We start from the raw sequence: 13,101 nt of genomic DNA on the forward strand, positions 1-13,101 counted from the left end.
GATTTATATACACATGTCCGTGTAGGGGACATTATATTATGGACTCTTTATATTCGTGTAGCGGTGGCGTGACATCTGGATTGGAATCCTCTGGGACCGTTTTGAACATAAAAATCATGCGTTGTTTTAAACTCAGCGATACAAACAGAACTCCTCCGCCCAACCCTTCCACTCGGCAACGGAAAATAGTGTTTCAAAATTAATAACAAATGTCGGCATTTAAAATTAATATAATAATTATCGTTCCCACAGAGTGCGATACGGCGCCGAAGGGGTGACGGCATCGTCGCGAGTGTGTGACATTTCGTTAGTGGAACCGGGTCGAATATCACCGGCGGCAACAATAATATAAGTAATAATAATATCTCAGATGGTGTCATAGGTAGGTTGGTTACAAAGTGTTTTGGGGAAAAAATACATCTACGTTTTATCTGTCAGGGTAAAATGACAGTCCACTTATATATATATAGTTTGGATAATTAAACAGTAGTCAGTATGTAATTCATTGTTACAATTTGGTATATACATAATTATTTTGTTTTTTTACCGAAAATTGGTATAGAACTATTTGTTTATTTAACTCATATTATTATAGTCAACGTTACACATTTTTACAAGAGTTTTGAAATTCAATTTCCTCAGATATTTCGAATAATAAATATTTGATTAGCCTGAAAAATTTGTTTTTTACGTCATATCGAGTTTCAGCAACGTTTGTTGCTGTATTATTCGTATAAAGACGAGACAGACTTGGGGAGAGTTCTAAAGTGTTATGATGGTATTATTTTTATTTCCATCTTCGTCGTGGTTCATTGTTTGTGTATCGAATAAGTGAAAAACAAAACTAGTAATTGAATTTCCAATGCAATTAGCGCCATATTATTAGACATTATTGTATTATATGTATATTTTTTACATTGTTGCATAGAGGATAATGTATAAATTGATGATTAGATTATAACTATAAGTATTACCGCAAATTAATATTATAATAACTACTATGAACGGTTCACTAACTTGACGTGGGTATATACTGCGATATACACCCTGTTATTTTGGGAAAATTAAACAAAGAAGCCAATTAACAATATTAATGAATGTTGGGTTTTTTTTTGTACGACGTGCGTTTGCTGCCTTATTTACCTATACTGAAGCTAAGGAAATTGTATTAATTTACACGAAAAACGTATATTTTGCATAAATCGTCTTATGATATCGTTATGAGCGGATGTAAACGGGAAATTAATACTACAATATTGCTATTATGCGTATTCGAGACAAGGACTACCTACAAGTTTACGGCTTTAATGTACATAATATAGCGCGTGTGTGATGTGGAATTATACGGCTCAACATTGTCCCTTTATGTAATAATAATAATAATAATTGTATTTTCAACAAACGCGCCATTCGAGGCCGATATATTGTAAGCAAACAACGTGCTGAACCAGAAAAAAAATCCAACTCGTTTTGTAATATATATAGTTTTTGTTTTAATTCTATTACGTGAGAAAATTATGTAAATGCGAACGTTAGATATATATATATTTTTTTTTAATTAACAGATTTCCCGTGCAACTGTTGACGGTCGACGCCGGAGAGGCCATGTGCGGTTTTTAAAAGAAAAAAAAAATATTCTTACATACACTATAGCCGATTTGTCTGGTGGTGTATCCCATATACCGGACTGTCGCTTTACCTATGCGTTTAGATATTACTATTAAAATGTGTGTCTGTTTTTTTTTGTCAAGTGTTAAGCAGCCTGAAAACGGCGGCTGCAAGTCATCCGGTATGAACTCTTTGTATCATCACCACTCGACCACGGTCAACAACAGACCTGGATTGACTGCGCCAACAGAATATCTCCACGTACTTAATTTTTCCCTAAAGGTTAAAGCGCAGTCTGGCAGCACGACCGTAAACGTTGTGTTTTAACAACCAATTGACCATTAGTGTAAATAATTACCCAGCCACGGTGGGTGTCGTCGGCCGTGTCCACACACAGATGATTTTTACTGCTGTAGAACGAGCACGCATGTTACGTGTACACGTTATACATTATAATTTATAATATGTTATGTTTTTTTATATATATAGTAATAGCACGGCCCTACACAGACCCGAAAATCAAATATCCGGAAAAACGTCGTTACGCCGTTGCGGTCGGATCAAAACGGGCTATTAGTGCTTAATTTTTGAACCGAAGTGTAAAAAAAAAAAAAATAGATGTGTTCTCATTAATATTATACGCCGCGGTAAGTGAGTAAGGATGTAAAAAAAAGAAAGGAAAAAAGCAAAACAAACCAAAAACAAATCGCCTTGTTTAACCACCCACTAGATTGAATAATATGGGCTGCCCCGACCGGCGATAATCATTACCACCGTTGTATAGGTTATTTACTTTTTTCCGGTAAAAAAGTCATTACGCCTTAAGTTGTTTTTGTGCACTTGTGCTTTAATCGTACGCCTACTGCTGCACTGTCTACTTATTATAATCATTTGTCTTATGCACTGTGCACACAAACGATGTGTATTCTGTAGAGGGAGCGGTCGCTCGTTTTTCGGACAGATACGACACTATACTAAATTGGAAATAATAATATTACGTAAAGAGTACTGTATAGAATAAGGGATTAACTTAAACGTGTAGAGTGAAGTACACGTACAAAACGGTTATACACCGTGTACGATCTTTGTTGTCCAACCCGGGTCTATGGAAAATAGATAGACAATCTTAGGATTCTTGGAATATATATAAAATCATTTTAATTGTAATTATAATTTAATAACGATGACGGCTCCAAAATCTAGAAATTGAATAGGTATCTTGGTATATGGATGTCTAAATGCAAATGTTATTCAAATTCAACTTATGTATTTTAAAAGAGCACGTAGGTTATGGAAATACAGACCTACGGTGGTAATGATTTTTAGTTTGCTTTGATCAAACTTTTTATGAGTGTGACGTCACGGACTACTATACATATATTATTCATAGTTGGTTATTCTTCGAGTATAATTTTATCTAAATAACAAATTATTCAAATAAATCTGAATGATAATCTCCCAACTGAACCAACCTTTTTTTAAATTACGGAAAAATAAAATTGTAAGCTTAGAGTAATGTTTAAAAGTCACTATAAGATATTTATTATGCAAATTATAAAATGTATTATGCTTGGAAACTAACGATTATTTTTTAATTTTTTTTTAAAGGTTTTTTGACTCGTCCAAGTGTACGTTTATTACATTTTCATTAAAAATAAGTTTAATTGTAAGGGTTCAAGGTCGAAAAAGTTTTAGAGGTAAATGTATTTAATCAAACTCTTTGTATTTCTTTTACAACATTCATATTAGGCGTTTAAAAAAAAAAAAACACTCACTGAGGACGGTCAATCTGGCTGAAGATCTGATCGGTTTGCTTCCTGGTATCGGTCCTGGACTGACCTGACACTGGTACAAGGCGTCGTCCTTTACCGTGATTTCTCTGACTAGCAAATTGTATACTCCGTTTCCAGCATCGATCACCATTGAGTGTCGGGGATGTCCCGGTATTTCAGCAGCATAACCTGTAACGGCAAACCGAGATGGTTGTAGTAATTAATTATTGTACGGCGGTTTTTCGCTCAATTTCATCCGCTTGAGCCGGTCATGGGGATGATGCCCAATGGACCGCAAACGTATTATGATAACGCGTATACTATTGCTTTGCGATATGGATAGTCCGGAAGGTGAACCGATGAATTCACACGGGGCAAACGGAGCAGACAAATCGAATATATTACTATCGCGAATGGCGTATTTATGGGGGCAATATCTCAACGTAGGTAATAGTTTACTTCCTCTTAAGAGCTTTTATTTTGCCCACAGACCATAGTAGTGGGCGTAGATACATATTACAAAGACAAACTTACATTAAAAGTAATAACGATAGTACACAGTATAGCAAACATTAAATAGACTACATTTTTTTTTATCCGTCATTTGAATCATTTAGAGATGTCTTTCTAACTAGATAAACATTTAATTTTTAAGTCATATAGTTTGTATCATTAATATATAATACTGGATGATTATTTTATCGTTAACTACTCAATATTTCATAGGATTTGATTAGAAATTATTTTTTTTTCATAGTGTTTTTATACAATGTGATCTCAATTTTTCAAAAAATGTTTTGCTTTTACCCCTCTTCATAATTAATTTTTTTCTACCAACTTTTAAAACTTAAACGGTAACGTAAATATTTTATTAACTTTTTAAATTAAGAATAATTTACTAAAAATGTTGACTGGTTGATAACCAGTTTTGAACAACTATTTTTAAAGTTATAAGAGTTTAAAGGTTATGACGGGAGGGTAAGTGCGCGCAGATAAAAATAATACTACACCCCACCTTTCCTCCTGTCCTAAACTTGAAGCTTCAATAACTTCAAGAATAGTTATCCAAAACTGATTATCGACTAGTCAAAATTCGTATAACATTATTCGCAATTTAAAAAGTTAGTAAAATGTATGCATAATCTTTACCAATCACATTATATAAACACACTATAGTAAAAAATAGGAGTTATTTAATAAAAGATTGCTTGTCCCATAAAGTGTTTTATGAAGAAATTATACCCAGTAATATATCAGATATCTAAATAAATTTATATGCCAAAATATTACAATTTATTTAACATTTCACTGTTATTATACTTTAGCATTTTCAATAATGAATAATTAAATAATTTTTATTTAAAACATTTAATACGTAAAAAAGTAATATTACGAACTACGTCCCAAATGATTACTAGAGTTTTTTTAAACCCCTGGCACAAAATAAACTTACTGTACTAGTTTAAATTAGCAAAATGGGTCCAAGACGGTAAGGGATTGAAACAAAATCAAAAGTTTTGACAATATTAACCTATTACTGGGTTAAGTGTAGTTTTATAGTTTGAGTTTAGACTATGCTGAATTTTTGTTGCCTGTTGGTCTTAACGTATTTCTATATCTAGCAGTAGTAATAAAACTATACTTTCATGAAAACGCTTGGTGAAAATATTTGAATATTAATTTCTTAGTGTGTTTGGATTTTTCGCTACCCGGAAATTGCATCTAACTATTATACAATTTAATTATTTTCATACGAATTACTGTCTTGATTGAACTTTGATATATTTTTAACGTGCTTGTTTGAACGTTTTTTACAATTTCAGTGTTCTTAGTTTTATGATTATATATTTTTTTATGCTACACAATATATAAGCGTCTCTAATTTTTTTGAAACCTAAATCGTCGTAGACACTTCTTTATCTACTATAAAATGCTTTACTTTATCATTTTCCAAAATGTCTCTCGTTTCGGGACTAACCTACCACATATGGGCTTTTAATGACAAACAATATTTCTAACCATCTCCCGTGGATAAAATCTAAGTACGTGTTTGGCTATAGCTGTTATTTTATAAATGGATTCATATTCTGTACTCACCCAAAGCCAGGCCGTCCTTGGTCCATTGGACGTCACCAGAGATATCGTTGATTTCACAGCGCAACGTCACGTTCGTACCTTGCCGGGCGTTAACGTCTTTGGGGGTTACCCTGAACGATTGTTGCTTGAACGCCGTGGCATCTGAAACATAATTTACCGCAATTACATTATTAACTGATTAGGAAATACTCAAAACTAATCGTACGCTGTCGGTTCGGTATGGTTAAACGTATCCCTAAACAAGTATAATATACAATTCGATTATATTATTATACAAGGCGAGTGTAATTTATTTATTAATCAAACATGTTAACGGTCCATATGTGTGTAGGTCATAATATTATACAAATTTATCTTGTCGCCTGATCGTATAATATCACATGTTAACGCTATAAATTAAGCAGTATATAGCGTAATAATATGAGTTCATTAAAAAATGTCTGGTCAATATTGTACACATAAATAAGTTGTATTTTGACGAGGTATCTGTTTATCTTTGAAATCCCGCGGCTATTTGTATTGGTTTTGCACGCACGCCTTAACGATACAGGTTTCGGTTTCAGAAAAGTCCAAAATCGACGGTGAAAATTAAACGAGCTGACATCAATCGGTGTTACGGTAGGTAGAGGACTCGGTCGAACCAAAAAAGGTCTCGGTGCTTAAGTTGTAGGTATCGGGTTAACAACTAAATTGCAATACTTAGGTATAACCGATGGCGTGATGGTGTGTGCCAGGGGCGCGAGTCTATATGGTCAGACGGGATTTAATAGCTCTACACTAATAAACTGGAACAGTGATGCAACTGTTTTTTCATTTTTACTAATTTAACACGCACACGATACTCGTAAGACCTGAAAATCGTTAGCGAATAATAATTAATTATGTTTACGAGAAAAATAATTAATAATAATGATCTATCTTTGCGAAAAACAAATATTTATTATGCTCGAATAACCCGAGACAAAAATGTCCAGTCAAAACCTTTTTTACTTTAGGCAAGAAAAAACAAAAAACCTTTTTTTTCTTCTGTAAATCATTGGTGGAATAAAATTCCATTTGGCTTAGCGGGGAAAATAATCTTTTTCAATTTCCCTTTCCCAAAATGAAATAATATCTTTAAGATACATTTTTTTATTTTTATTTTATTCCATTAGTGGAAATGTTAGTCTTTTATTTTATTTTTTTTTCGAGATCAATTTTATGCTGCCTGCTTATACAATGCGGGTTAATTGGGTACTTATCTGGCGTACATTTTGTATTACACTAAAGGATTACAACGATTCGGCTGACCACGTTAAAGACTAAAACTAACCGATCACAGCGTTTCGGGAAAAATGTAGTATAAACGTTAAGTATTAAATCAGGCAGCCGTCATTAGCTGTTATAATGTATATATATTATTATATATATACATAATATATATACATTATATATATATTATTATATAAATGCATTTTATACGTTTGACAAAACTATAATAATTCCCAATGTAGTCAAGCCAACTGATCCGTATAGTTCAGAGTTGAAAATATGATCATATGAAAATAAATAAACGTCTTGACAGTGGCGATTGTAAATATCTATTGTTTTTTTTTTAATTAACGCGTTATCTAATATTTTTAAGATTTTCGCAATTGCGTATACTAATAAATAATTTAATAAATAATAAATTAATAATTTTATATATTTTTTTTTACACGTGTAAATCGAATTGAAATTTGGAGAGTATGTTTGGCGATAGATTCCCGTCGCCATCTTGTTCGTCTTGTCCATCCGGGGGATTATTATCTTATAATTACTCTACAAAAACCTAGTAAATCGTATCTTATAATGTTATTCGAGCATAGTAATACCGAAGCCACAGACGTGTTACGAAATATTATGTTAATTTAAATTAAGCAAACATATATTTATACTTATATTTTATACATAACGAAAACACTCCTTTTCGGCAAAATGTTCACACGATCCAAGCGTCGAAAACACATATATTATATATATAAATAAATATAATAACCAGTGATTATGGATAAAATAAAAAAAAACTATTTTACGACGAGAATACATAATTTTATAGATGTAAAAAAAACGACCACGAAACCTGATTACGGATATGGATTATAATAAAATAGGTGAATGACATTATTATATAGATAGGCCATTCGTATCGTCGTTAATCTACTTCACATTAAATCAAGTCTCAAGCAGTTTACATTTACCACTGTTAACGATTGTTTTAAATTAAATAATTTAAATATAGTAATTCCTGCATCCTAAACCCGGTTATAACAATAAGTTATTATTTTCAATAATTTCTTTAAGTCTAGCCGGTTTTAACTCGGTTGTTTATTGTTATTCAATATTTTGGAATCATTTTCATTTAACCCTCGACGCTTACTTTGAATTAAATATGTTTTAATTCGATTAGCTATTTATGTCTTACACCAAGTCAATAAATCATATTCTCATTAAGTTAATACAACTATCCTAAATTCGTACACTCCCTTCTCACCGAGGCCTTCGTGAGAATTAAACTAATAACTAATAATTGTTAAATTAGTTTTTTTCTAAAAGAGAAGTGAAAATATATAATAACGCTACCGCCATTAGATGATTTCTTGGCAAATTCGCTATCCGGTGAGAGAGAGAGTTCACAGGTCATAACTGCTACAGTCAAAATGCAATTTCCCCATTTTTTTGGAGGCTTTTTCATTTATAAAAACAAAGTTTGAAAACAGATTCTTAAATAAATCGTATATGTTATAGTTCCACTCTAGATGTACCTTAAATCTAATTTTCAGACCTTACGTTTTAAAGTTTCGCTCGAAATAAGAAAAAAAAGTTTTCACATCTTCCAGGGGAAGAGTTAATAGAATTGTTTCTTTTTGTTTGCCAACATTTATTGATAATACTTAATTTTAAGGCTATTTAATACACGTTTGAAACTAATTCGACTATTTTAAAAAAAGTATAGAGCACTTTTTAAATTTTCAAGTTGAAAAATAAGTAAATTTTTCGGGTGTTTCTAGGGGAAAGGGCCTTTTGAATTTTTAAATTGTAAGCCCAATAAAGTACTTTTTACGATTTCTGATCTATAGAATTGCTCCATGAAGAAATCGTTTCAAAGGTTTAGAAGATAAGTAAGTAACAAAAAAAATTACATCATTTAAAAAAACTCCATACCTAAAATAGATACGGAAGAGCATACATCTAAAAGACATTTTATGTATGACAGCTAATTAAAGGGTAAATGACTGTTCATTTTGATGCGTTAAATTTATTTTTCTATGAGTTGCGGCGAAAGAATGATAAAAAACCACTTTCGTAGAAGTAAGTTACTGGTGATCTAATTAATGGATTTCAAACCTTTTTTCTATTATGGAAAGCTTACAACTTTCTCTAGAAGGTCCTCAGTCCCAGTCCCAGATCCAGCTCCAATCGTGAAAATGTTAGCGTCTGCAGAATCGTGATACATAGAATCGGCCTGTGCCTTTAACCCACAACTTTCCCAAGTTTCATGGCGATCGGATGGTGTACTGATGCATAAAAGTCAGACACACAGACATGCATTCATTTATATATATATATATATAGATTAAAAACAAAAGTTTAAAGTCGATTAATACCCAAAATTAGAAATCGGCCACATAAAATATTAAATTGTATAACAAAATTTGTTTTTGAAATTGGTCGGTAGATTTCTCCGAAAGTTGGTAATAACCCATTTTAGTCTTACTCCATATGACATTTTGCTCTTTCCGTTCCCATTAATATTATGAGGAAAAAAATATTATTTACAAAAATTTGACTTGCGTTTGGCCATTTTAACTTTCATATTATGCTACGTTTTAACTTGTTTACAAAAGTCTCAGTTTCGTTGATGATTTTACTTATTTTTTTCCATAGTCGATAATTTATTGGGATCCGGTTCAAAACGATTGCTTTTTTCCGGCTAATACAATAACGACGTTGGACGTCTATTGGCGCAGTTTAATGCAATAACATACGGTTATCGACGATTCGGACGAAGCTCTAATATTGACCGTTTAGTTTCAGTGAAGCCCACGCTGTTCACCGTTACCGTTTCGTAATTGCATTGTCGATACACGCGAATATATTATTTAATATTATTACACTATCGTTGTGTACTACTTGATGCTCGTGAACAATAAACTCTAAACACCGTTTGAAAGCGCCAATGAAAATAATACTAATTTAATTTACAATTTTAAGCTCGACACGATAGCTCGCTTAATACTGGACGGCATATAAATTATACAACGTTATTGCTTTTAATTTACAACATATCTTAGTATTAGAAAAATTACATAGTACGGTCATAATATAGTATGTGTATCAATATGTATATAAGTACAAAAGCTGCACAGTTTCGAATTCCACAAGACTATCGCGTTTTTTCGGATATATTTTTATAGCTATGAATCCCACAAGCAATTGTGTTTGTATATTTATAAAGTTATATTAAATTATCAACCGCGCTGTTTTTAATGTAAAACAATTTCATTTGAATATCATAAATTATGATATTCAAATTATGATTCATAATTAACTGTTTTTTTATTTGTTGACTAAGTGTGGCGATACAATTTTTTTTTTTACAGAATGTGTGGATCTAAGTGGATCAAACAATGTGTAAACAATTTAACGTTGGTTTACACTTTATATTCTGAAAGTTGTTTGATAAATAAACGCGGCTACAGTTGTTCCAAAGTCAAACAGAACAATAGATAACAAATGAAATGAAAAATATAATCGTTTCAAATGAATAAAAAAAACAAACCAGCTCAAAAGGTTAATAATTTTTTGCAAGTTTTTGACTTTTAATTAAGTTCAAAACAAGTAACACATTATACTCTCGTAGTTAAAATATTCGTTAACAGTCGACCGTATTTTACCAGGCTAATATTTTCTATTAAAGGTTGTGTTAAAAAAACCCAAGTTTAAGGTACTGGGTAAATTGGTACCCTTTTTTTTTTAAATTTTACTTTACTCACAGACTCTTGTTGGTTCGGTCACCGTATAACAACGAATATTTTTGTACTTTTTCCTATGGCTTTTATTAAAACCATACTTTGTAATATATTTTCCACCCTCTTCATGGGATACATGTCGGATTTCTATTAAAAAAAATGTCATATTACTTTCATCACAGTTCGGCTCTGACCGGCATTTTGTCAAACGCAGGCGTCCGATGTAATATACCAGCCTTCAATTAAAAAAAAAAAAAACTGTATTTCATAAAATAGTTCTTACCGGGAGTTTTTTTGTTATATAAAAATACCCAGCTCGAATATAAAAAAAAAATATTACACACTGTATGATAAAGACTTAAGATTGTATAAAATATTCAGTGTTTACTTTCTTAGACGGTGCGGGTTGCGGTGATTCATTTCGGAAATCGTATACGGCGGGTTGTGAAAAAAAAACCCGAGAGACAAAAGTTCTATTATTTTTCCCGTACATTCAAGCCGGTTAATTGGTCTTTTACCCGTGAGAAAATTGGTAATTGAGTATTATGTATATTTATTTAACCGGCGAAAACGTAATAATTGTATCCGGTTATAATGGAAACGACGGCTTCTGAAATTAAAACTCGATTACACGACGTACAAATAAATAAAATAAAAGGGAAAAAATACATGAATTATGCGCTCAGGATAATACCTCTCAAGTACTAACTATTTATATGTATTTTAATTAGCCGAATCAACGATGGGCGAAAGAGCGCTTTAGTACTAGGGCTGCTCGGTTCTTCTCATATTGTATTAATTAATTAAAACTTGAAATTATGTAGTAAAGGAAAATACGGTTTAACAGCGATATCTTAGTCTTTTTTTAACAATAGGTATAAATAAGAAAAAAATAAGACCATTTTTACTTTTTGAGAATAATAGGGCCCGTCAGAAACACTGATTGTTGACGTTTAATTGTAGTACCGGCTACTTATAACATTTTAAAAGCAACTCGATGTTTCAAAGAAAATCTAAACAGTTTGCACATAGGCGGACGAATTCTAGTAAAAACCACTAGGTAACCCTTTGCACATGTATACATAGTTTGTTCTTAAACAGTTGATCGACTTTTAAGTTATTTGGTATAAGAAATGTAAATGATTAGCATTATGTAATCAAATTTAAAGATTGCAATTTAAATTTAGCGATACTGAAATATTTTAATAATGTAATAAATTTATATATCCTTTTGTTTTAATTTTATTTTGTATATTTAGGGTATGCATCGGATTAGTCTTTAATTAAAATTTAATCTTTAAATTCAAAAAAAGGAAAAAATAAACTTTGTTTTTCCTTAAGAAGAATTTTGTTGGAATAATATAAAATGAGATTTATTGGATTTTTAAGATATGGAGTAGTTTTTGTTATTTTCCTTATCCATTATTTAAGACTAATTATAGTCGGTCGTTTTATATACGCGTAGCTCAATGGGGTTATGTTTGTAAGAACAATTCACAAAGAAAAAAATGATTGGAAATAACATCATCTTAGATGAACTAAAACGGTTTATGTAATATTAAATTTTATAGTGTAATAACTATTAACTATGCGTATTTAGATTCAGAGTGCTTAACCGTGAAGTTCATCTAAACGGGGTTGTTGAATACATTTCCCAGGTGCAACACAGTATTATATAGGTAGGTAACATTATTGATAACAATGCGGTGACTTTCTAGCACTAATGTTTCATATTATTATTTCTTACAACTTTTATAATTAGTTTTATCTTTATAACTATTACCAAGATTGTAACATATTATTAGTACATGCAATTGCGTTTTGTGCGACAATGCCCGTCATAACCGTGTATAGAAAAAAACTGGCGACGGGATAAATACCTAAACTGCTAAGAATCCGGAACTTTCAAAAGTAAAAAAAGGTACAAGATAAAATTTAAATTATAATATTAGCGTAAATACTACAAAAAAACGCATCATATTAGAGCAAAACCGTATTTGTTTTCGGCGCTATCTTTATTTTCGTTTAACGGCTTAAGGTAGATATAAAAATAAGGTTCGTGGGATTATTAAAAAAAAACGTAAACGTCCCTATTAAATTAGGTAAACCGTTTGACTCCCATCGAGTATTATATTTGTCGTGTACGTTAATTAAAGTTGTACATTTTTGACGAAAACAAAAACGTTTTAAATTTTACAAAAATTGCATAAAAACAACTACCATAATGCATTATTACACACAAAAAAGCTGTAGATTTGTTTTCATAAAAAAGGTTGCTATAGTTAAAAGAGGCTTATAAAAATGTCAACTTTTAAAATTAATTTAATTTAATAGTGCAAACACTTTTAGAAAAAAAATTAATACTCATATTTTATTATTGGTTCTTATGTCTAATTCTATTGTTTTTATTTGAAACGCTTTGCAGAACTTTCAACTATCTGTTTATAGTATTTAGGTAATTTAAAAAACTTAAAATTAAAAAAAAAGCCCTCTTTTCGTTTAATAACACAAACAATTCTCAAAACTGTTGTTCCATTAAAATTTAAATATATAATCGTGCTATAGAAGGCATTTAGTAAGAAGTTTCAACTTTATCCAGAATAATATGTACGTATAATCATTGATTATAACAT

At 31.1% G+C, this 13,101-nt stretch overlaps 1 protein-coding gene across 1 annotated transcript in view; it reads right to left on the minus strand.

Annotated features, from left to right (window-relative positions):
• Positions 1 to 13,101, minus strand: part of LOC126844583 (nephrin) — a 51,961-nt gene that overhangs the window by 15,658 nt on the left and 23,202 nt on the right. Inside the window, exons 2-3 of the mRNA XM_050582874.1 lie at positions 5,478 to 5,618; positions 3,384 to 3,569 (exon numbers count right to left, since the gene is read on the minus strand). Of these exons, the coding sequence (XP_050438831.1) occupies positions 3,384 to 3,569; positions 5,478 to 5,618 (327 nt within the window). The remainder of the gene's footprint in view (positions 1 to 3,383; positions 3,570 to 5,477; positions 5,619 to 13,101) is intronic.

Source organism: Adelges cooleyi, unplaced genomic scaffold (assembly GCF_023614345.1).
Source record: "Adelges cooleyi isolate 19-005CV unplaced genomic scaffold, UGA_ACOO_1.1 ACOO_flye_CR_arks_rails_tigmint_CR_PRNA_651, whole genome shotgun sequence".
NCBI classification, from domain to species: domain Eukaryota; kingdom Metazoa; phylum Arthropoda; class Insecta; order Hemiptera; family Adelgidae; genus Adelges; species Adelges cooleyi.